This window comes from Euprymna scolopes, chromosome 18 (genome assembly GCF_053919585.1).
Source record: "Euprymna scolopes isolate OS-2025 chromosome 18, ASM5391958v1, whole genome shotgun sequence".
NCBI classification, from domain to species: domain Eukaryota; kingdom Metazoa; phylum Mollusca; class Cephalopoda; order Sepiida; family Sepiolidae; genus Euprymna; species Euprymna scolopes.
Genome location: NC_136499.1, coordinates 31249733 through 31275003, shown reverse-complemented (window position 1 = coordinate 31275003; position 25271 = coordinate 31249733). Strand labels below are relative to the sequence as shown.

General features: G+C 33.0%; 1 protein-coding gene across 1 annotated transcript; it reads right to left on the bottom strand.

Moving 5' to 3' along the window:
* On the bottom strand, positions 1–24694 carry LOC145297564 (uncharacterized). The gene is made up of 8 exons (XM_080143574.1): positions 24561–24694; positions 21473–21610; positions 16950–17106; positions 9623–9642; positions 7849–7949; positions 6759–6835; positions 2663–2742; positions 1–80 (listed from the first exon to the last, which is right to left on the bottom strand). Exons 2-8 carry the CDS (start codon positions 21605–21607, stop codon positions 42–44), a joined length of 609 nt encoding a protein of 202 aa, XP_079999700.1. The 5' UTR covers positions 21608–21610; positions 24561–24694; the 3' UTR covers positions 1–41.
* Between the last annotated feature and the right edge of the window lie 577 nt (positions 24695–25271).

Here is a 25271-nt window from a genome sequence, read left to right as displayed (position 1 = left end):
AAGGTTTTAAATTGTTTTATTTACAAAAGTCAACTGAAAAATTATTCTGCTTGGCTCCATTTGTATTGCTGTACACTGTCCTGAAATGGAACAAAGAATAACATTTAAATTTGTATTCAATTCTGATAAAGGAAACATTTTTAAGATTCATTTTGTATTTATTATAGTAAAGTCTCTATTGATTATTATTATATTATACCCAATATATTATAGTGAACACTGGTGCTATCAGCTAGAATCAAGACTAAAACAACTTTCCAGCCTTAGTTGTTACTATTTGAGCTATTGTTGGATATGAAAGAGTTCAAAATGAACTTTTGTTAACGTATATATATATATATATATATATGCATACATGCAAGGGAACTTTTAAGTCCACTTACAACTGTCAAATTCCAATTTCTTTAAATTTTGACCCCTTAGCAGCTATTTTTACCGGCTAAAAAAACATAAAAAGGTAAAAAAAAAAAAAAAAAAAAAAAAAAAAAATGCAATCATTTGACTCATCTCATGTCGCTCTATGACCTCGTGTCTTGGAAAAGATGCAGTTTGAAAAATAATGGAGCAGACAGACATAGCGAGTTTTAAAGGCATTTTGAAAAAATATAGGAGGTTTATATCAGTGATTACTTATATCTACTACAAACAGATTGTGAGATGTTGCACAAGTATATAAATTTGTGTAGGAATTTTTAATGTACTTAACAAGTCATTACTTATCAAGGCCCAAATGCCATCTGAGGATAAGTTACTGAGTTTATCAAATGTAAGTGTGCAAGGGATAGGTGGAGGGAGGAGAAGTATATAGTGTTTTCCTAAATCTTAATCATGTAAAACTTTTCCGTGGGGGTGGGGGGTGGGGATTCTGTGTATAAAGAGAAGACCAGAGATTTTCCTGCAACATCCAGAACACGATTCTGTTCAGTAACTATTCAGTGGAATGAGTAGAATTTGATTACTTCAGAAGATGGCTTAATAGATATTTATTGTAGTCAATTGAGAGTTTTTTTGGAAAGAAACTTTTTTTTTCTCCCAGAAATATCATGCCCAGTTAGTTTTCGGCAGAAATTATTTAAAATCTAATCAACCAATTTTGTGAAAAATATGAAGGAAAATTGTCAGTGGCAAATGCAGAATTGAAGAGAAAAACTCCAGTCAATATCTATAGAAATATCATCTAGTATCAAGCCAGTACAAAGATTTTGATTAGCTTTTTAGAGATGTTGGTGCTTGTGCAGTTTAGCAAAGATATTAAAAAAACAAACAAAAAAAATCTCTGATGTACGTGCCCATTATGGAAGGAAGTTCTTATAAAAAAAACTTTTTAAATCACTTAATTTGATCACGTGTTTTTGTTTTCCAGAAAAAAAATCAAATTTTACCAAGACTGATTGCATTGTAGTCATCTTGTCAATTTCCAGCTACGAGGTGGATGTGTAAGGAGGGGAAGATAACTCCATCTAATTCTTGAAGTTTTTCAACGCATATGAATTTCTAATAATTTTAATAAATTTTTAAACGATTTTCAGAAAGAAAAAATGAATACCTAAAATTATTCCAAACTGCCAAAATTTGACAAATTATTTTTACAAACTTCCAGAATTAGATGGAGTTATCTCCCCTGGTGCCCCCTCTTCCTAGCTGGAAATTGCCAAAAATGGTTGCATCGTGAATAGTCTCACTAAAATTTTATTTTCCTTTTAAGAAAGAAAAAAAAAAAAAAAAAAAAACTATTTGATCAAATTAAGTGATTTATTCTTTTATGAGAACTTCATTCCATAATGGGCATGTACATCAGAGATTTTGCTTTATCTTCGTTTTTTAATATCTTTGTACAAGTATCAAGATGTCTAAATGATATAAATTTAGGTACATGCATAGGATTAACACCTAAACTAGTCAGGTATGTATATACATTTCTGTGTATTGGATCCACTCCTAAATTAATTAATCCTTATGATTTTTTTAAACACTACTGCTAGACATAAGGACTGAGTAATAATGGGCTGTATTTAATTTAATGTACAGAAGGGTAAAAGGGAATGGAACCTTGTGAAAATTCAGATACCTTCGATTTTTCTGAACTTTTAACAATAAGTAGTTGACATCAATCAGTCTCAAAAAGTGATTTTAGGGAGCATCACATAGGCACTACCTCAAATTTAAAATTTCAGATTTTCATTAAACTTGATACATAGTCATTATTAGGGTTATGACAAAAGCATATTCTTTTCCTTTGTTTTGATTTTCAGGTATATATCCATTGATATGTTTTTATGTAGAGTGATGTGGTTCTCGGTTGATTGTGTCAGATATATACTTGAGAGTCAAAATAATGAAAAGAATATGCTGTTGTCATAGGCCTAGTCATTAGACATCAATTAAGCAAAATTCTTTGATTTTTGATTTCTTAAAACTTCTTTTAGACATTTTCTAAAACCAAAATCCTGTAATGGATTTGGATCAAAATTGAAATAAGGATTCTAAACCTAAGGTTTAATATCATTATACCTTGATTTTAATTTTTGTAAGGGGAAATAAAAGTGGTGCAAAACTTTTATTTGGCAAATTAATTTTAACCGTCTTGAGACGAGTATTCTTCCAGGGTTTCTTTTTGTTTTTAAATGTTAATTAATGTCTCTCCAAATCAAATTAAACTTACCTCAAATTTATCCAAAACTATTTTACAAATTGAATTCAAATTTGAAAGACCTTCTGCCAAAACTTGCATTGCAGAAACATCTACAAAAAGAAAAAAAAAAGTCAAATATAAAAGTTACACGGTACTAGAAACAAAAATTGATAAAGTACTAGCCTGGTTGCCCGGGTGTTTGGAGGTGTGTGTTGAGCAAAAAAAAAAAAAAAAAAAAAAGTGGTAGTAGGCAGGCAGGCTCGAATCCGTAAAGGAGGAAAAGAACGTGAAAAAAATAAAACGTGACATCTTTGCCGTTGCGTCCATCGCGAAACCGGAAGTGACATAGGTTTAAATTAAGGCTAGTCAATCAGGAGATGACTTTCGAAAATATCAGTGAAAGAAGCGACCCCCCTCCCTGTAGAAAAGTGCCCAGCTGAGGGTGAAGGAATAAGGTTTTAAGCCAATTTTTCGATATTTGTCGCCCAAAAGGTCGAGCTTCAAAACGATACTGATCTCACGAAAATCCGTTGCTGCTATCAAAAGTTTTAGGCAGACATACAAACATGCATACATACATACATATATTTAAACAGAGATTTACATTATAGATTAATTGTAGTTATCTAACAGGGTTCATGCAGATTCTCAATGTCCATTTTCAAGGCTTTCTCCAACCAAAATACAAGTTTTAAAAGCAAAATTTTATATATACAGAATGATATAATAATCCAAAAAAACTAATATTTTAATTAATATTTAAAAAATATTTTAATATTTATTTCGATTTTGAATTTCACTTCGGCCACATCTGTAAAATATATGGATAACATCGGGTAGTTTTGTGATAAAGGGCTGTAACTCTTATATTGACAATAACGGAAATAATGATTAGGGCTGTGACAACAGCATATTCTTTTGACTCTTGAGTATATATCCAACACAGTTATTCAACCGAGAACCACATCAGTCTATATAAAAACACAAGATATTACCGGATATATACTCAAGAGTCAAAACAATGAAAAGAATATTCTGTTGTCACAGCCCTATAATAATGATCAATTTTAGAAGAATGTATTTATTTTTACTGGATATAAAGACTACAATTTTCAAGCCCTTTTCAAGATTTTTCCCATATTTCCAAGGCCTTTTCAAGCTTGCGTGAAGCCTGAATAAGAATCTCATTTTTTTAATTAACGACCATGTGAAAATAACAAAACAACAAAAACAACGTAGAAAAAAAAAACAGATTCTAAATTAAGGCGTACATTTTTATGAATTTTAAGATGAAGAATATATACGAATGCGAGGAATGTAAATGTACTTACATGCACCTAAAATACGATGTGCCATTAAAATTTATGAGGAAAGTTTGTTTGGATTTTAACCTCATGCTAAAAAAAAGTGTTTGATTAAATGTCTGTGGTTTGAAGGTAATGCCAATAACAGTCCATAAAGATTTTCAATGTTCATTTTAAAGTCCTTTTTAAGGTCTACTCCAGATAAAATTCAAGTTTTAAAAGCAAAATTCGATATATAAAGAATGATATAATAAACCAAAAAATTAACAATATTTTAATTAATAGTTAACAAATATTTTAATAGTATTTACTTCAAATTTGCATTTCACTTCGGCTACATCTGTAAAGTAATAATGAATAACATCAGGTGGTTTTACGATAAAGGGACATAACTCTTGTATTGACAATACTGGAAATAATATGATGCAATTTCAGACGAAAGTATTTATTTCCATTTAATTCTTACTATTAAAATATTTTTAAATATTATTTATTTTTAATGTCCCAACACAAATTTTTACTGAATATAATGAATACAATTTTCAGCCTTTTTCAAGACATTTCCTATATTTCCAAGGCCATTCAAGGTAATAATAGAAATAATTCATGGTATTTTTTTTTTTGTGGAGATATACAAGAGTTTTTTTTCTCACTTTTAAAAATAAAACAAAATGCATTGTGAACATTTTTATTTTTCTAATAAATTTCTTCTATTTTTTTTTTTTTTTTTAATAAAATAAAATTTAGAAAGCCATTCTCAGCATTGTTCAGTCTTAAGTTTAAATTTAAATTTGGAAATTTGAGTTCTGTTCCTATGCTACTAACCTTAATGAAAGCCAAAAATGTCCGACAAGCAATCTCACAGATAAAGTTTTTGGGGTTTTTTTTAAAGAAACAAAAATATTGGATGAATTTGCATAATTTTTGGTGTACTATTAGTGTTTTCTAACCTAACATGCAAATACATAATAAACTTTTTTTTTGTGCTGTTTTGTTTATTTTCTTTTTATGAGCAGTTTTTAATATTGGAGAGAAACTAGAGAATCACCACAAAACTTACTTTACATTATCTGAGGAATATTCAGAGAAGGAATTCTGCAGCGAGCAGAAAAGAGCATGCTGAAATGGCTAGCTGTCTAGGAGTCCTATCTAAACTGCAACCAAAAGCAAGATCTGACAAAACAGCGTCAGCGGTGTAGAAAATCATATAAAAATATGAAGCCAGGTGAAAACACATTTACCCAGATTGAAGCCCATTACAAAGTCTTGTTTTCAAATCTTGCATATGTGTAGAGCAAGACTTTGGTTGGTTGGTTGTTTTACGGCATAGTAACCCTTTTCGGGTTATTTAATGCCAAATCCAAAGATTTTGAAGGAAATTTTTTTTAATAGAATATATATATATTTTTTTTTTTCAATGCGGTTTCTATTTAACCCATAGTTGAGACTATAACAGGTACTACCACTCCGGGTCAGAGTGGACCTGAGAGCAATGGTAATTAAAGGGTGGCTCCACACTCCCCAAAGCCCACAAGCTGGGGCCCTCACCACTGGATATAGTTTAAGGTCATATCCAGGACCCCCATTGGCAGGGGGGCAGTCGGCGTATTCTAATGCCCCATAGACAGGGCCAGAGCAAGACTTTGATTTTTGTACTTCATAAGTGAAGAGTTCTTTGTTGCCTAGTGTAATCAAGACAAAACGACGTGAGCATTGTACAAAGGAAAATAACTCTAAATATACTTTAAAGATTCTGATAGGAATTGAAAGTACTCGGTTTTAAAGTAATTTTGGTGCTTTTGTTAAAAGGTTGCAGACATGACAGAAAGAATTGAAAAATTGAATAAGAATTAATAAGCAACAGTTGTATAAAAAGAAAAAAAAAAGTGAAAAGGTTTGTCAGGAATTCACAAAACAAAAATTAAAATCTGCATGACTAAACGAAAATATATTCAAAAAATTGTGTGATTTTCTTTTTTTTACAAAGGAGTCACCACTTATCAAGGCCTGGATACCACTTGAGGATAAGGGCTAATGCGTGTACAGTAGTCAATGGGAAAATATTGTAGTAATCGTTAGTAATGGGAATTGGGTAAATTGGATTACTTAAGGGGACGTCTCAAGAACTTGTTTACATTGGACTTGAAGACAACCATATTGTAGTAAATTGGAAAGCAGGAAAACGGAACAGTTTCACAGGCGTGCAGTTCTAAGAAAGAAGCTTTGTTTATGGAATTTACGTTTAGGTTTAGGCACAGATAAAGAGTAGGGGAATTTATTAATGGTTTCAGCTAGAAGAATGTTTTTTGTGAAAGTCAGGTCAGGGGGGATCATAGATTGAAGCTCAGACGAGCACTTGCCATGAAAATAATGATAAAGCAGTGACAGGCTCGCGAAGTAGTTTTATTTTTAGATATGAAAATCAAATTTTATAAATAATTGAACACTGACTTAATTTTGAAAAAGTATCTATAAACAAAGGGAGATAATTTAACAATCAAATTGCAAGAATTTTTATCATAATGCTTTATGAATTTCCATTAATTGCTTAAAAATGACTTTTTTTTTATAGAAATAAAACTTATTTACATGATTTTTGGAATATAATATTTCTATTTCATTCCGAGTATGAATGTCACACAGATTATTTTTATATTTTTGTTTTTTAATATAAGAAGAATTCTGGACAAGAACCAAAAAAAGATTACGGGCATTTATTTCTGGAATTTTGGACAAATTCTAAAAGGTAAAAAGAACACCCATTTGTGACTGCAAAATGTGTTTGCATATGAGAAGAGGTATTGTAAGCACTTAACACTTACTCTTAGTTTGAATTCGAAAATTGATTTTGTTGTCAAATGGATGAGGGACACCATAACCGCAGAATTCAACTTTCGGGCTGAAATGATGAAAAAAAAAATTATTAGATAAATAAATAATAAAAAATCCTTAAACCAAAACAAAAATCTGGTTGATGTTTAAGATTTTGGTGATCATTCTTGAGTGGAACAATTTTGTTTTGGTTAATTCAAGTGTTGTATTGTGTTCTTTCACTTTTTTTAATATTGCCTTTATAGATTCGTATTAGCTAAAAACAAACAGCGCATTCATTAAAAATTGGGGAACGTTCGGCCGACCTTTTCCGATTATTTCTGTCAGCTGCCGAGTGAGTCCAAACCAACTTCATGGAAATCACGGGTCGGTAAATGCAGAAGCATCGAAGAATGTGACATTTATTTTAAAATATTTTTCTTGCATAACTAAAGAGAAGCATCTTTACTTCTATATCATCATCATCATTATCATATGTATATGACATTGCCAGCTTGTATTTATTTTCTTTCTATGAAAATTGCTCCAGACAAGGCATGAAGCCACTTGATCTAAGATGCTAAAAAATAAATACTTCAAAATCAAAAACTAGATAAGAATTAAATAGATTCCAACTCAGAAAACAGCAATTCTTCCCTCTTTGTCAGAAACATTGCTCATGGAATGTAAGGAGTAAAGGACGAAATAAGCGAAATGAGTTTTTTTATGCTTCCCTTGTTTTGCTCTTTAGTTCCTATACTAGAATAAATAAAACAAAATATAAATAATATAACTCAATCACAGAATTAAGGTATATTTTAGTCTATATTTAATGTGATTAAAGTATAGAAAAAAGCTCTAGGGAAACAAACGTTAATTCATATTTAGCATAATGATAATTTGATTAATGCATATTTAGTATAATGATAATTTGATTAATGCATATTTAGTATAATAATAATTTGATTAATTCATATTTAGTATAATAATAATTTGATTAATTCATATTTAGTATAATAATAATTTGATTAATTCATATTTAGTATAATGATAATTTGATTAATTCATATTTAGTATAATGATAAAACAAGGGATACTCACTCTTTCATGATGACATATCGAAGAGCATTGCCCAGTGTATGATCTTCATTGTGCATAATAAATGTTTGACACAAGGATTCAGCATCTTCTGTATTGCTAATCTGTTCAATTCAAAAAGAAAACAGTAATTAATTATAAATTTCAGCTAATTAAAAAAATTAAACATTTTGTCATTTTTAAGTTTTCATTATTTAAATTATTATATTTATTATTATTTAAATTATTATATTTATTATTATTTAAATTATTATATTTATTATTATTTAAATTATTCACAGTACTCTTCTCATTTGGGATATTATTCTTACAATTTTTAAACTGATGTAATCTCTGACCTTCATGTGATTCTTGTCAAACTCTGGAATATTTATCTTGAGCTTATGAATCTGTATGGAAGTGAGAGAGGGAGAGAGAGGAAAGGAGAAGAGAGAGAGAGAGAGGGGAAGGAGGAAGAAAGAGGGGGAGGGGGAATGTAAGAGAGAGAGAGAAAGGAAAGAGAGAGGAAGAGAGAAGAAAGAAAGAATGAGAGGAAGAGGGAAGAAAGAAAGAGGAAAAGAAAAAAGAGTGAGAGGAGAAGGAAGAGTGAGAGAGCAATGGAGGAGTGATAAAGAGAAAGAGAGAAGAAGGGGGGAAGAAAAAGAGAAAGGGATGAAGAGACAAAGGAGAAGAAAAAGAAAGCATCCATGAAATCATAATGTATTCTGATTTTGTGAAATCTTAGATGCAAATCTTATTATCAATATGATTATCAATCAATATCCAAGTTAAAAAATTATACTTCTTTGTTTGCATATCCAGCTAAAACTTGAAAAATACATAAACATGCACAAAGTTAGTATCTTGTTAATTGACGTAACCTGGATGTATGATATTTCAAATTTAAAAAAATAGATTTATTATTTTAACGGTCAAATGGCCATTTATATCATTTAATATCACAAGCATCTTTAAATGTAATGTAAAGGGAAGTAACTCTTGGCTTTTTTTCACAACTTGAGTTATGTGTATGGGTATGCCTAAAGGGAGGAATGAGCTGAGTGAAGAAGAAAGAGGGAAGGAGGAGGTGAAAACATGAAAGGAAGAAAGAGAGAGGGTTAAAAGTTATGTTATAATTTTGTCGCTAGTAATGCATAGATTTTAATATTGAATAAGGATTCTGAACATACAGCTTAGTAGTATATTTTAATTTTGATCATTTTATTGTGACATAAAAGTGGTGCAAAATTGTTCTATTTGGTGAATCTTTTTATTATTAACTATCAGAATACCCAACAGTTAACGGGTATTCTTGCAGGTAGTTTGGCATAAGAATTATATTTTTCTGTAAAAAAAATGTTTATTTACTTTTAAGAATGTTTCACGTAAAAAATGAAGTTAACTTAATTACAAGAAATAAATACTACACATTTATCAAATAAAAGTAAGAATTGTTCCCACATTATTCCACTTATTTTCATATAAAATGATAATAAAAAATTTTGAAAAATAATATTATTATATTGCATATTATAATACATAATATATGTTGGAAGATATTATTCCACTTATTTTCATATAAAATGATAATAATAAAAAATTTTGAAAAATAATATTATTATATTGCATATTATAATACATAATATCTGTTGGAAGATGTTTCGTCGGACACGGCAAATCAGCTATCACCATCTAGAAAACAGGGGAAGTAATATGCAACAATAAAATGTCCTGAGGAATATGCTGGAAAGTCAAAATTTCTTACGCAAAGAAATGAAAAATAAATTCAATGACTTACCCCAGTGTTAGATTCAAAAACTGAAACATAAAAGAAAATAACATTTTATTAAGCCAAATGTTAAATGGTTTTCACTAACATGCAATTCAAATTTCAAATTACATAAATTCATAATTGAATATATATATATATATATATATATATATATATATATATATATATATGTGATAGGGTTCTTGTGAACACTGTAAGAGATGTCGTATTTGGAAAGCTATGAATGTCCACTGGATGGAATAACAAAGGAATATGGAATTCAAAAGCAATCCCCGAACCTGCATGTATATCCCCGTGGGGGAAGAATGACTAGCTTGGCTTGAAAGAACCAGGATAAAGTTTCACTGACATCCAATCTGTGATAGACGAGATGCAGCTTTATGCTTCTAAGATTGGTACAAAGATTAATGCTTAAAAGACGAAGCTCCTAATTGCTGGTTTCTTCCCAGATGAACAAAGCTAAAAACAATGGCCCTCGACGGAAAAGCCCTTGAAGAGGTTGATCATTTCATATACCTTGACTATCACCGCAACAGGTCAAGGAGAGAAGGGCATCAAAAACTGCATCAGCAGTGCTCGTTATTCTTTTTGTCATCTTCAATCTCGGCTTTCAAAATTCTTTCAACCATGCTTCATCAGAATCTTGGTATTGATGGGATTATGAATGTTTTATGCACCTCAAGTGGTTTGGCCATGTATGCTGTGCTGTTTCTTGCATCAGCTCCATAACATGTTGAGATATCCCAAGCACTAGAGAATATGGTAGACCAAGGAAGACCTGATTTGAGCGTACAACTTTTTTTTTTTTTTAACTTTTGGCAGCATTCACCCAGACTGGGTTGAACTGGTTCCTCCCATAGAACACACAGCATCCCGAATGAATGCAGACCACGCATGACAGTTCGTAGCAGCAAAGATAGTTATAGGCAGCGAGTCCCAGAAGCAGTGGTGAATACTGTAGATCGGAGGTAGGTTCAATTTTGGCTTGGATGGTGTGTAACCACTGGCTTCCTGGGCATCTTTGTCAACCTGGGAGTGGTTGTGGAGCTATAGTTTCGTGAATGAACACTTCTGCACAAAGGAATTCAAGGATGCATCTCCGTTTCTGATGCACATAACATGATTTGCGTTCTGCAGTCTCACACCGTCAATATTTTCAATAGACTTCTGCTTCTCAGTCATTGTGGCAATGAAATTTGCAATGCCCCTGATCCATTCGGAGAGAATAAAAAAAGGAGTCATTATATTTAGAATGTAGCTGTGCCTAATAATCATGCGTGTTGTGAATCGTTTATCTATACACTTCCGATAACATTTCTTAATTTTATGTCAAATCTGATTTTATTGCCTGGATTGTATTTGCATAGGATACAACTGACTATAACACATCAATTGAGTTGAGTGCATAAGAAATGATATGGCAACCTGAATAATCAACCGTTTGGATCAGACCGCATGGAAAGCAAGACACTCCTAGCAATATAGATAACAAAACTGAACGGAGAAGATGGCGACAAGACATACCTGTAGAAAGTTAGTGGTTACACTGACGGAAATGTTGTGAGAATGACACCGAAGATGAGGACAGTAGTTTGAATAATTCAAATAAGGAGTTAATTTTGTATAAAGAAAAACCATTGTAGATTTAACATAATTTAGATAATAAATATTAGTCATTTAAAAATAAAAAAATATATTATTATATAATAAATTTTTAGCGTTTAAAACAATATGGAAACGGTTATATCAATATGTAAAATAAGGCTTCCATTGCATACCATGTGTTGCAACTATTCTTAAAATTTTTTCCAGTTTTATGTAATCATGCATAATTCTTTTTTTCTTTTTAAAAATTTTTAAAAAATTCTAATTTTGCCTATGAGTTAACGCGGAGGGAAAAAATTCAGCATTGACATAATAATAATGATTGTTTCTGCATTATGAAACAAGTGCTGTAAAAAAATTTGAAAATTTTGGCATATTGAAAAAAAGAAATAGTAAGATGAATAAAATCTTGAAATTTGGAACATAGCTGGTTTGTCATCCATTTGTATATGCTCCGTAGTCATATTTAACATATATCGAGCTTCATAAAGAAAAGGATTAGTATAAATAAAAGGTGAAATATACTTGAAAAAGCACTTTTTTCCCATAAACATTATATATATATATATATATATATATATTTTTTTTATTATTATTTGGGGTAAGCAGTTACATATGGTCACTACAAATAGCCATCTGTTTCAGTCAAAGAGACTTCATTAGGCGACCTGGAACCTCTCGACGCCAAAATGAAAAATGAAAAAGATTAGAGAGAACTTAAAAAAGAAAAATGGAGCTCTTCAAAAAAAGTATAAAACGTTCATAAGGAGTTTATAAAAAATTGCGAGCTCTCTAAAAAAGAGGATAGAAAAAAAAGAAAAGATCACATTAGGACCTATTGGAAGATTATTCAAAACTTTTCACAATAGAATGTAAATTTGAAATAACAATAAAAATGAGTCATAATTTTATAATTCTACTGGGGCTGTGAATTGTACAGGAGGGTGGTGTGTGTGTGTGTGGGGTTCTACTTATATTGAACGTGTCACGGAAAGAAAAGGACTTTGCACGTGTGCGATTTTACTACGAGAGTTACGTGTCGTTATGCGTTAAGTTAGGGGTGGGGGAATTGACTAATGCAGACATATTCAAATAGGTCCTAATGCGATCTTTTTTTTTTTTTTCTATCCTCTTTTTTAGAGAGCTCGCAATTTTTTATAAACTCCTTATGAACTTTTTATACTTTTTTTGAAGAGCTCCATTTTTCTTTTTTAATTTCTCTCTAATCTATCCTATTTTTCATTTTTCTTTTTGGCGTTGAGAGGTTCCAGGTCATGTGATGAAGTCTCTGACTGAAACAGATGGCTATTTGTAGCGACCATATGTAACTGTTTACCCCAAATAATAAAAAATATTTTGCTCTTTTTATTGAGCACTATTTAACAACCTTGTTGTCTTCATTAGTTTTGACTTTTGAACACCTCAAATCTATATATATATATATATATATATATATATATATATATATGTGTGTGTGTGTGTGTGTGCGTGTATAGAAACACAGGGCACTGTGATGCGTCTAGTGCAGCAGCATTAGTGCTAAATTCTTGCTTGCATGCTTTTCACTTCCAGCTTCTGCCGCTGGCTAGACTTTAGGTGAATAAGAAGCAGAATGCGTAAGCCTTCTCTGCCAGTATAACTAGCTTCTCCAGTGTTAAGACCCCTGACATGCCTTCTCGTGGCCACACACGGATACTGGTGCCTTGCAGCACCAGGCTAAATGTTAGGGGATCTCGGAGCAGCAGGGGGCCCCAGAGGTGCCATGACATGGCCCACCAATCGTGTGGACACGCCCTGACACCCCACCAACCTCTGCTCCGCTGCCTTGTGGGTCCCTTGGCTGGGATAAGGCTAAGAGAAGGAAAACTCTGACTTTAAAATATCCCAACAGCCAGACTGGCTCTGACGCGGTTAACAAACATATAAACTGTTTTCTTTTCCAGCTGTGCGTTGCAACCTCCTTTCCCTGATATCGCACGTCACCCCTACAAGTGCCACGAAGGAAGGTTTGGGAGCCACAGTGTGTGGGTTTCCTCCTGGCAAGTTGATGCCCACCCTAAACAAATTCATATGCCAATGGCTTTTCCTTCTTTCCTTTGGTTTGATTTTCTCTCTCTTTTTTCTCTCTCTTCTATGACAAGACCAGCGGCAATGGGACAAGGGCGAAGGGAGCAGGTTTTGGTGAAACTCGGAGCTCCTAATCTGGACCTGCACGCTGGCGGTGGACACGTGATGGTCGCCCTCTCTTAGAACTGTGACTATCCGGAGTCTCAGTCCTGTGTCTACGACTAGGCAGGCCTATTGAGGACAACCGCTGCCCACCCTGAATAGGGAAGGCCCTAGAAAATGTGGGCTAAAAATCGGAAGTCACAACTGTGCCTGACTGGAAAGCCACATCCAGTGGGACACACTATTTTACGGTCGAAACCAGAAAAATTAAAACAACAAATCCACAAATCTAACATTTGGTGCATGGAACGTAAAAACCCTACTAGACCTCAATGACACGACGAACTGCTTTGGTCTCAAAGGAACTCGCAGCTCTTAATGTGGACATTGCTGCTCTTAGCAAGACCCGACTCTCAGAGGAAGGTAAGCTGGAAGAAAAGGGCTCAGGATACATCTTCTTTTGGAAGGGAAGGAATAAAGATGAAAAAAGAATACACGGAGTTGGCTTTGCTATAAAGTCATATCGTGCATGATCATCAGCTCACACCAACAGCTGTAAATGAGAGACTTATGTCTCTTAGAGTCCCACTGTTTTCTGATAACTTCATTACTGTCATTTCGGCATATGCACCAACCCTAGACGCCGACAGTGAAGTGAAACGAGAATTCTACCAGCAGCTTGGCAAGCTTATAACCAGAACCCCACTACATGAAAAATTAATGCTGCTGGGCGACTTTAACGCAAGAGTGGGGAAAGACCATAAACTCTGGAACTCTGTCATTGGGAAGCATGGACTTGGTAAATGCAACTCAAATGGCGCCTGCTGTTAGGACTTTGCTCAGAATTTGAGCTATTCATTACCAACACTCAGTTCCAGCTCCCAAATAGATTTGGGAAACCTCCTCGATCTCAGCATTGGCACCTTTTAGACTATGTCATCATCCGCCAGAAAGATAAAAAGGATATTCATATCACTAAATCAGCACTAAGTGTAGATAACTGTTGGACTGACCACCGTCTGGTCATCACACGTGCTAAATATACCACCAGAAAGAAACCCAAATTTGAATTAAAACAGCAATCTCAGAATATATAACCTCTCAAAACTTCACCTAACAGAGGTAAAAACAAAATACCAACACACCATCGAACAACAACTTCGTATAAACCCAACCAATTCTTGCAACCTGGAAGAAGAATGGTTGTCAATCAGCAAGATCATTAATGAATCAGCCAAAGTCACAGTTGGTTTGAAGAAAAAGAAAAATCAAGACTGCTTTGATGAAAACTGGAATCAACTCATTCAAGAAAAGATAAACGCTCACCATGCTCATGAACAAGACCCTCGAAGCCGGCATAAAACCAACATCTACAGAAACCGCAAAAAACAGTGTCAATCAAAATTACGGGAACTAGAAAACAAATGGTGGCAGCTGAAAGCTTTAGAATTGGAGGGTTTTGCAGAAGCCCGCGACCTTAGAAATTTCCATGCCGGTGTAAAACAAATTTTTGGCCCCATCAGATCCTCCATCGGAACACTCCTTGCAGCAGACAATGCCACCATCCTCAACGATCCATAATCAATTATGGATCGTTGGAAGGAACATTTTGCCACTCTACTCAATAAAGAATCTTCTGGAGATGAGGACTTTCTCAAAATGGTCCCACAGTACCCAGCGCAATAATGGATGAATGCACCACCATCATTTACAGAATTTCTAATTGCGATGGAGCAAATGAAAGTAAATAAAGCCCCAAGGTTTGATAATATCCCCTTCGAACTTATCCACAATAGTGGACAACATCTGAAAACAAGACTATTCACTCTCATTCTTAAGATGTGGGAAGAACGTCAAGTACCAAAGGATCTGAAAGACGCAGTAATAGTAACCATCTTCAAAAAGGGTGACTAAAAATCATGTACAATTACCGTAGGATTGCCCTTTTGTCCATAATGGGAAAAATCTTTGCCCGCATACTACTGAATCGCTTGCTGCAAGTCACGGAATCCGTCCTCCCAGAATCTCAGTGCAGCTTCCGTGCCTCTCGGGGAACAATAGATATGGTTTTCTGTGTGAGACAGCTGCAGGAGAAAAGCAAGGAACAACAGAAACCCCTCTATCTTGTATTTTATGACCTGCAAAAAGCATTCGATAGCGTTCCAAGAGATGCAATGTGGAAAGTTCTCAAGCAATTTGGTTGCCTAATCCACTTTGTAGAATGCATCCAGGCACTGCATGAAGGCATGTCAGGATATGTATCGCACCAAGGCAATGAAACACAAAAGTTTCCAGTTACCTGTGGACTAAAACAAGGTTGTGTCCTTGCACCTACCCTTTTTTCCTTATATCTTGCTGCAATGCTGCACGAACTTCCCTCAAATAACCCGGGTACCATTATGATGGGGGACTTTTCAAGCCTGCTAGACTAAAAGCTCAAAGCCTTGTGAAATTCCAACACATCACAGAGCTTCAATATGCAGATGACAACATGGTCCTGAGCCATTCCAAGGAAGACATCCAGAGATCCGTAAACAACATCACAGCAGCCTACCATCGCTTCGGACTCTCTGTTAATCTTGGTAAGACAAAAGTGTTAGTACAACCAGTACCCAATACCATCTTATAGGACGTAAGCATTCACATAAATGACACTCCTCTTGAGCAAGTAGATCACTTTCCATATCTCGGTAGCATAATATCGGAAAAGTGCTCAAATGAGAATGAAATAGAAAGCCAAATTGGCCTCGCCTATGGAGCTTTCGGTAAACTGAAGAAGTGTGTCTTCAATAATAAACATCTTTCAATAAAAACTAAACTCATGGTATACCACGCGATTGTTATACCTATGCTGCTGTATGGGTGTGAGATCTGAACTATATACCAAAGTGATCTCATTAAACTCAAAAAATTCCACCAACAAAAACTTCGAGTTATACTGAACATCAAATGGTATGACTATGTAACCAACACAAACGTTCTTCAGAGAGCAAACAGCTGCAGTATTGAGGCCACCACCATGAGGCACAGACTCCGTTGGTTGGGGCATATCCTCAGAATGGATGAAAACAGACTCCCTCGATAAACCCTGCACTCAGAGCTAGCCACAGGAAAAAGACCTATCGACCGCCCTCTACTGCGATATAAGGACCAACTCAAATCCACCCTAAAAAACATCGGATTTGATCTTCACATCTGGGAAACAACATCTCAGGATCGGTGCCTGTGGCGCCAATCCATCATACATGGTATCAAAGGATACGAGGCAGAAAGAAGAAGACTGGTGGAGATCAAGAGGCAGGCAAGAAAAAATCGTGCTGAACAACAGCGCCCCCTGCCAAGCATTGCTTGCCTTCTCTGCCCACGCAAACTCCACACTCAGATTGGTCTGAGAAGCCATCTGCGATCCAAACACTCAGGGAAGAGGAAACTGAAATTCTCAGATACGAGAAATCAGCCGACGATTAGACGATATATATATATATATATATATATATATATATATATTATACATTGGTCTTTATTATGGAATAGAAAATTAGAAAAGAACTTTACTTACAAAAAGAGGGAACTTTTTTATTTTTCTGTAAAATGGTTTCCAAAGCTGTGTTATCAGTTCGCACCAAAGCATCCAAAAAATATTCAAAACATTTTGAGCCTTTCTTCTCAATCATGTGAAGAAATTTCTTCACTTTCTGACTTTTCCCTTCCTCTTGCTAAAAAAGAAAAATTAATAAAATATGTAATAGCATTATTAAAACAAATTTAGTCTCTTCAACGTTGTACAAAACATAGTCCATTATGACTGTGGTGCGTTTGAAGCGAGATGATTAGTTGGGTCCATTAGTGTACATGATACATAGATAGAAATGGGTTTTACATTTCTTTTTCATTTTTGTTGTTTTTTTTAAACTTTTATTCACTTCAAACAAGACATATTGTCACTTTGACATAAGGGGTTACTATTTGGGACCATATCTACAGGGACACTGTGTAGGAAGTTGAGCAGCAAAATATCTGCTCATATTATATTTAAATTTCTGTATGTCAGTACAGTCCAAGAAGGAATTCCAAAGTTTAACAATTTGAGAGAAACTATTAGAGTAAGCATCTTTCCAGCATCTAAAGATCTCTACAGTAAAGGGGTGGGATTTTGCTGTCTGTTAGATTAGTCGGGAGTATTTTACGTTGAGGAGGTACAACATTCTACGAGTTTGTCAGAACACATTCCATTAAAATACCTGTATAAAATAGGCATAGGGATGCAGAATTGCAGTGATGAGACAGGGGTTGGAGCTTTGTTGATAGTGTGAGACCTATTAGGTTGGAGAATCTTTTTTGGATCCTATCTAAGATGGAGAGAGTAGTGCTTGATGCATCAGTCAGATGTGGTAACAATTTGCCACCCATGTGCGAATGATATAGGATACTGTCAGGTGCAAGTTATTTTCTAGCACAGTAGAGAGAGCCAATCTCCTTTGCAGAAGCCTTGTCAATGTTTTCAATGTATTTGTTCTAATTCATGTTGCCTGTGAATGTCAAGCCGAGGAGTTTCAATGAAGAGCTTTCAGGTAGAGCATTATCATGGCAATCGGTGGTTCACTCATCGCTTAGGCTGCTGCTGCTGCTGCTAATTCCTCAATTCTTTTCATCCCACTACTTCTCATCTAATTTGCCCATCTCACTATCTAAAACATTCAATAGGAAAGCAAGCAAGATTATCAGTATCAGAGATTTTGTATTATATCAGACCCTCATGTGTTTAGACATTACGTGGAATAGTCACACATTTAGTTTTGATTCAGAAAAAAAAATGCTAATATCTCGTTGGCTGTAGTTATCTAAAGAAATGTAGATGATTAACTGCTGAAACAATCTATCACTTGGTGCTTGTATCACGAAGTGAAAGATTCTTATGGAATATTGAGATAACCTCCCCCACTAGATGTTATATTTAAGAAATCTTGTACCTCATGTAGCTGGGTATTTCAACTAGTATATAAAAAAATTCATCATTCATTTAATTTTTTGTACGTACTGATTTTTCATTTTTGTTTTTAATTGCTATTTGTCAAACTTTCCTAATTTTCAATTTCAAATTTAAGGTGCTTGTCCAGAATTCCTCTTATATAAAAAATTAAAAAAATGAAGATAAATCTGTAGGATGCACGTGTAAGGAAAATATCATACACCAAATTAATTGAGTAGTTGTATTTTTAAATAAGAAATTTTATTTTTTTGAAAGCAGGTTAAAAGAATAAGGGGGATAACTGCAAATCAAGATTTTAGAAAGCCATTCTTAACATGGTGAGGGGGGAGGGCATTTGCAAAACACAAATTTGCTTCAAAACGCTTTTTATAAAAATAAAACTACTTGATCCATTATTTTCGGTGTACAAAATTCCTCCCCCACTCCTCAAGGGGACAAACATTATACAGATTTTTCTTTCTTCTTTTTTTTTTATATAGGGATGAATTCTGGTTTGGTGGTTTGGCTGTTTTATGGCATATCAACCCTTTGTTAGTTTTTTTTTTTTCTTCAATTTAACATCATGGGGGAGGGGAAAAAAAAAGAAAGCAAATTCTGAGGATGGAGTCTATCTATGAAATATTAATTTTAAACAAATAAATATTTGTTTATTTTTTCATAATATTGCATTGTAATTTAGTTTATGAACACATTTTATACATATTTTATTTTAAAATTTAAACAACGTTTCTATCACAGAAAACACAGCTCTAACTTTAATAAATATTTATTTTAAACTACCAAGATAGCTAACAGCTATAGATCATCTCCCATAAGTATGTTTTTATGTTGAAGAAAATATATGCACAATTAAGATGTGTTTTTATGGTAATCGGGAAAAAATAACAATTTTATAGTTAAATATTTGGAGATTTATAAAGAATCGGAAACGCGAATTGTATCGGAATCGAGAAAAATATATATTCCATCACTACTCTATATTCATAAAGATAGGTGTGTATATACATACCTATGATGATTGCAACGTCTTGTCAGACGAGTGCCACTCCCTCAGACATTTAAAATCCATGAGCCCAAATGCCTGAGGGAGTATCTATACAAATATGATGTTACAGAGTCTTAGCTTTGTACGACAGCTAAGTCTCTCTCTCGGTTCAAAATGTTGAGATCCAGCAACAAGCAAGAGCAAGATAGCCAGCAAAAAATTAAACTGCAGACCAGCTTAATGCGGGTAATGGTCTTCCGCTTTATGTTTTTTTAAATCTGAGATTTGCTTCTCCTAGAAAGGTTGCCTTCACCACGGCTTACGGAAGCCCTCTCCACCCCAATACACATATACACACACACAAATATACACGGTGCTAGTTGGCCGTTGACCCAGAAAAAGAGTTCATTCGCCATACATATACATATATATATATATACACACACACACACACACAGTAGTGGAGGAGGGGGGGGGGGATGTGCCCGGTTTTAAAATATGCTAAAATATATTTTAATTCATCCAGATTTGTATATATTATTATAGAGTCGTGATTTCAAATGTAAAAAAAAGAAAAAAAGTATTTGAGTGCCATCAGCTAGACCTGAAACCGAAAGCAAAACTGTAACATTCAAAGCTGGTGATGTTACCACTGTATCGACATGACACGTATATAAACTGATTAAAATTAAAAATCAATTTCGACCCCTTAAAACCTATTTTAACTGGCTAAAGACCCACAAAAGAAAAATCCAATCATTTGAGGACGCTCTTAGTTTTGGAAGAGATAGAGTTTGAAAATGTGCAGACAGACGGACAGGCATACTGCCTTTTATATATTAGATATATAGAAATCGCCTAAACTAATGAATTGATCATTTTTCGCACACCCATATGTTTTACAATGTTCTGACGTATTACAAGTGCTTTTTTAAAAGTTTCTCCCCTGCCAGCCATAGCCAGAAATTTCTCGCCCTAAACTTAACACGTCCATCTTACCTGGCTGCACTTTGCTTCTCCTTTTGCTTAACCACATGTTGTCCCTTTTTCTTTTTTTCTCTCCTCCTTCCCATTACATCAGTGTGTGCACACGTGCTTAATTTGCATATGTGCTAAGATGGCTGCTGCTAATATTTTCCCTAGTTAGCTATCCTATAGCCGCTGTTGATTTTCTCACACACGTGCCATGTTACAGAGTTATCTCCCTTTGTTTCTTTAAGATGGTGGCTCGGAACAGTCCCTTTTCACTTACTCATAAAATTTGATTTTCTTAGTTAAAAATGAAATTGCTTTATCAATGTACATGATTTTTGGAATATAGCATTTTTGTTCCGTCACAGATATGTACATCATACAGATTTATTTTTGTTTTTTAAAATAGGGGAAGCTATTTTTTTGTAAATTTTACCATTTGCCTTGATAATTTGTGAATATTCAGTAAAAAAAAAAAAAAAAAAAAAAAAAACTTCTCCAGGAATAAACATTTGGGAAAATATTGAAAGAAAAACTTTCTTTTATTGATTCAAGCTTTAATTTCAAGATAACAAGATAATAAAAACAAATATCAATGTTATCTAGAGATTCGGACAGATTAAAAAAACAGGGCTTTACATTGTGAGTGAAACAGTCTCATTTGCAAGTGATTTTTACAAGTGGTGACTAGAAATAATAAAATGCTTATCTTTAGACAACTGTATTTTGTTCACCAACCTTCCGAAGCTTGTTATTGAGTGAAACACGTCTTTTCAATCTTTATTTTTTTTTTAAACGAGCAAAGTAAAATTATTTAAACAATTAAAGTTTATTAAAACAATATACTTTCTTTTTAACAAAAGCTGTTCAAAAAGTTTTTCTGAAGGATTTCAAATGTTTATACCTTTAAGTATCAACATATAATTCAGTGCATATTTAGTCTTATACTTATTAAAAAGAAAAAACAGAAAAATCTTTATGATGTACATACTCATCACGGAATAAAGATTGTCACATTCCAAAAATCATATGGATTTGGCTAGTAACTTTTCTATTTCGCTAGTAAACGTGAATATTTAGTTGTCAAAAATCAACTAAAGATAAATTTGTCCATAGAGCCCTAAACAAATTTTACCTCAATTTCTTCTTGATCATCCAGAGATAAAACTTCCGTTTCCAACATGCATTCGATCACAGCCTCCAAGTTTATGTTTTCGATAATCAGTTCTTCATTTTCTCGTAAAACTTTCTTTAAGTGTTTGTCAATCATTTTCTAAAAAGATAAAATTAATAATCAAAAAAAAAAAAAAAAAGAAAATGTCAGATGTAAGATACGAAAATATTATTTGCAACATTTCATGAAATAAATAATTGGTATGGATCAATTGAAAGGAATTTATGAAAACAGAAATAAAAATTGCTTTGAAAATATCTAAATTAGGCACCGCCAAAACTGGGGGGCAGGTCAGTACTTTTTGACGGACCGTCTTTTTAAAAATCTACCAAAAATCAGGTAATTATCCGATCAATACGAAATTTTCAGCGATTGTTAGGAGAAGAATGAACTTTATAACAGTGTACTTATTTTTCATAAACGATATTTATATATATATATATTTTTTTGCTTACAAAACCCCCCCTTGTTTTGAAGTGGGAACAAATATGCTTAAAATAATCATCTGAAACTGAACAAAACATATTGTGTTGTTGTAATGGACAGAATTATAGATTAAAAAAAAAAAAAAAAAAAAAAAAATTGTTTGCATACCTTATTTTGACGTCTGAATATCAGAACTTCGATTGTGTTTAATTATCCCGCTTTTGAGTTTTGAAGTGTGAAATTCGGTGAATATGTTAAGTAAAATAATTAATTTAAGTTAAGCAAAACAAAAAAAAATTTTTTTTAATATTTATACGAAAAAAGCCATTTTAAAATTTTTGATAAATAAATTAACAATTTTTTTTTAGCGAGCCGAATAATGCATGACCATTATTAAACAGGGCATGCTTTGAATAATCGATACAAAAAAAAAAAATTCGATAAATATTGTGCCCTTTGTGTTAAAAATAGCATCAATTTTTCGATCCCGTTTGAAAACGTTTGCCGCCTTTCGACTACGGTGGACCAAACGCGCTGAAATAATTTTTTTTTATTCTGCTTTAAATCCCCCCCCCCCATTTTGGGGAGCCTGGCCCCCACACACATACACATTAAAAACCAAACGTATACAAATGGTCACCCATCTGGTACTGGCCAGCCTCAGCTTAATAATACATTGAAATTTTCGTCACTGAAAAATAAGTTTTTTTTGGCCTGTTTGGTCTTGCATAGTTTTCTTATCATCAGACGAAAACGTAAACAGAGTCGATCTGAACTCTACGTCAACGCGAAATATCTGGTTACCTATATGAATAAGTGGAATTATTTGAAATTCAGGTACTTATATTATAATATTTTTGCATATTCTCTTAGAAAATCATCCTAAATCTTAGTTAGACAATAAATAAATTAATTAATTATTTCAAAACCCCTTTTTTTTAAATATTTAAGTACGTTTTTTGTGCAAGACAAAAAATGTCAATTGTTAACTTTTTGGGAAAATTTAACATTTAAAATTGAATTAAAAATAGTAGAAACAGTTTTACATTATTCTGTTTTCTATATGATAAAATTCAGGGTTTTATCTTTCTGGGAAAAAAAAAGTTACTCAGAAATAATGGATTTTAATAAATGTAATTTAGTTTTAAAAAACAACAACAACTTGATTTTGCGGCCATTTTTGGCGGTGCCTAATCTAAATGTAGCTTCCGAATCAGGAATTCTTCTATACAAGATGGCCTCTTAATACAGGGAATGTAAAACTCAAGAACACAAGAAGAAATAGGTTGTAAGATCCTGACAACAATGACAAAAGCAATGTCTAAATCATTCAATATTTGCTTGATTTAAATGTTTTGAAAAATGATTAGATTGGAACGCAAATCTTTTTTGGCACTAATCATGTTATTAAAAGTCCAAATAAAGATTGTTATTTTTTATCTTTTTATAATTTTGTTTTTTTATTGCATACTTTTCAATAATGTCCTCTTGGGTTTGTATTACTGTACACATACATTCGAAAAAGTTGTCAGAAAACAAATATATAACAAATAAATGTTTGCAAAGGTAAGATAAGTTACTTTTCTACCTAACTGGATATGTTTTTAGTGTTTTTATTTAATGTAACATGTTTATTCAGCTCGAAAAACATACAGTGTTTACCGATGTATTGGAAAATTAAAAATGGCGCCCGACTCTCTTTGACATGGTAAGTTTGGGAAAAGGAGTTAAAAATATAAAAATATGCAAAATACTATTAAAACCCCACCGAATATATGTCAGCCTATGTTATGGTAACATATACTGAGCGAGTTTATAAGCGTAAAAAAGATGGCCGCCAAAGAATATAATGCATAATACAACTTTTTATATCTCGATAACTACTTATTTCTGCAAAATTTCAATGCGATTTTTCGTATTCAGCATAGTCGAAAACTTAAAAGTCGTAATTTAAAAGAAAATTGTGGAGGTGGATCTAATCTAAAAAAATACCGATGAAACTTGAAAATAACCTTATGGTTATTTTCAAGTTTCGTCGGTATCTTTTATATGTATAAGAAATAATCGAAAAAAACGAAATTTCAAAAAAAGGCCAAAGGCTAAATTCGCGAAATTTGGCTTGAAAACGTTGTTGAGTGTTTCTAAAATGGGTGATTGGTTTAGAACGTTGCATTAGAAACGGAGCACCTTCTACAAATATTTAAATATTGACATTTTTCTTTTTGATAATCGGCCCACCCCCTAGAAATGCATGTTTCATATTAAAGGTGTAAAACATTCATTTTTAAGTGGGTGGGGTGGGCTCGTACAAGTCCGCCTGATAATCTGTCCATTCGATAATCGCTGCAAAAATTGAAGAAAAAAGACGAAACTAAAAGAATATATGGTGGAGAGGGTACCCATCGTTACGTGTCTGTCCCCCTTTCCGCTATTAGCACGGAGAGATATAATCATAGTTGGAAAACTAAATTTATATAAAACACGATGAAAACAAAAACGGTTTGAAAACAACTACAAACCACGTGTGATTTGATTTCGAAAGGTTAAATTCAAATATTAATATTGCTTTACAAAGCAGAGCAGCTTTTAACGTACAAAATAACCCTTTTCACATTTAACTTACCTTAAAGTTAAATAATTCTGGCTAATAACTTCTTTTTGTTTTAAAAGGAAATAATTAGTAAATATAGGGAAAACTAATAAGATGGATTTCTCGAAGACGAAGGTAGATCACTCAGTATGGACCGGTGAAATTAGCAAAAGTTCCTTATTATTAGAAAACTAAAATGAACAATTTTTTGTTTATGTTTACGTAAATTATTTGTGTAATATTTTAAGAAGTATTCGAAAATGGGTTTCAGAAAGTTTTTTTTTTTTTTTGCTTCCAAGGATCTTTCTTATTTTTTTTAAATTTTAGTAAAAATAAATAACAAAAGAAAATGTAACGTGGATAATAATAGGAAGCTTCTAGTTTTTTTTTATTGTATTTTATTTATTATTTAAGTAAAGAGTTACACTTTCTAAAGGGAGAGGTTTAGCAAGTTGTTATAACTTGTAATTAATCGAAAACAAAGAAACAGATTAATTTACAATGTTTTAACATTTTTATATATAAAAACTTAGAGTTATCTCCCTTCCAGCGTATGGCGGAATTTATTCGGTGCCAAAATGAAAATAGGTTAGTCAGTTAACGTAATTCCTAACTTCCGGTGTGTCTGCTGCTGGAAGCGGTGACGATACAAATTAATTTCTTCGCTTTTATTGTTCTTCAGTATTTCTATTGTGAAGCGATTTATTGAAATAAAATAAAATATAAGAAAAGGACATTATTGAA

Bases quoted from the DNA above. Each gene is read 5' to 3' on its own strand.
- LOC145297564 (XM_080143574.1), bottom strand. From the start codon at position 21,607: ATGATTGACAAACACTTAAAGAAAGTTTTACGAGAAAATGAAGAACTG. The intron at 7,950-9,622 runs GTAAGTCATTGA...TGAATTGAACAG, and splicing joins TTTTTGAATCTAACACTGGG to ATTAGCAATACAGAAGATGC. The intron at 2,743-6,758 runs GTAAGTGTTAAG...TTCTTTTTGTAG, and splicing joins TTTTCGAATTCAAACTAAGA to ATGTTTCTGCAATGCAAGTT.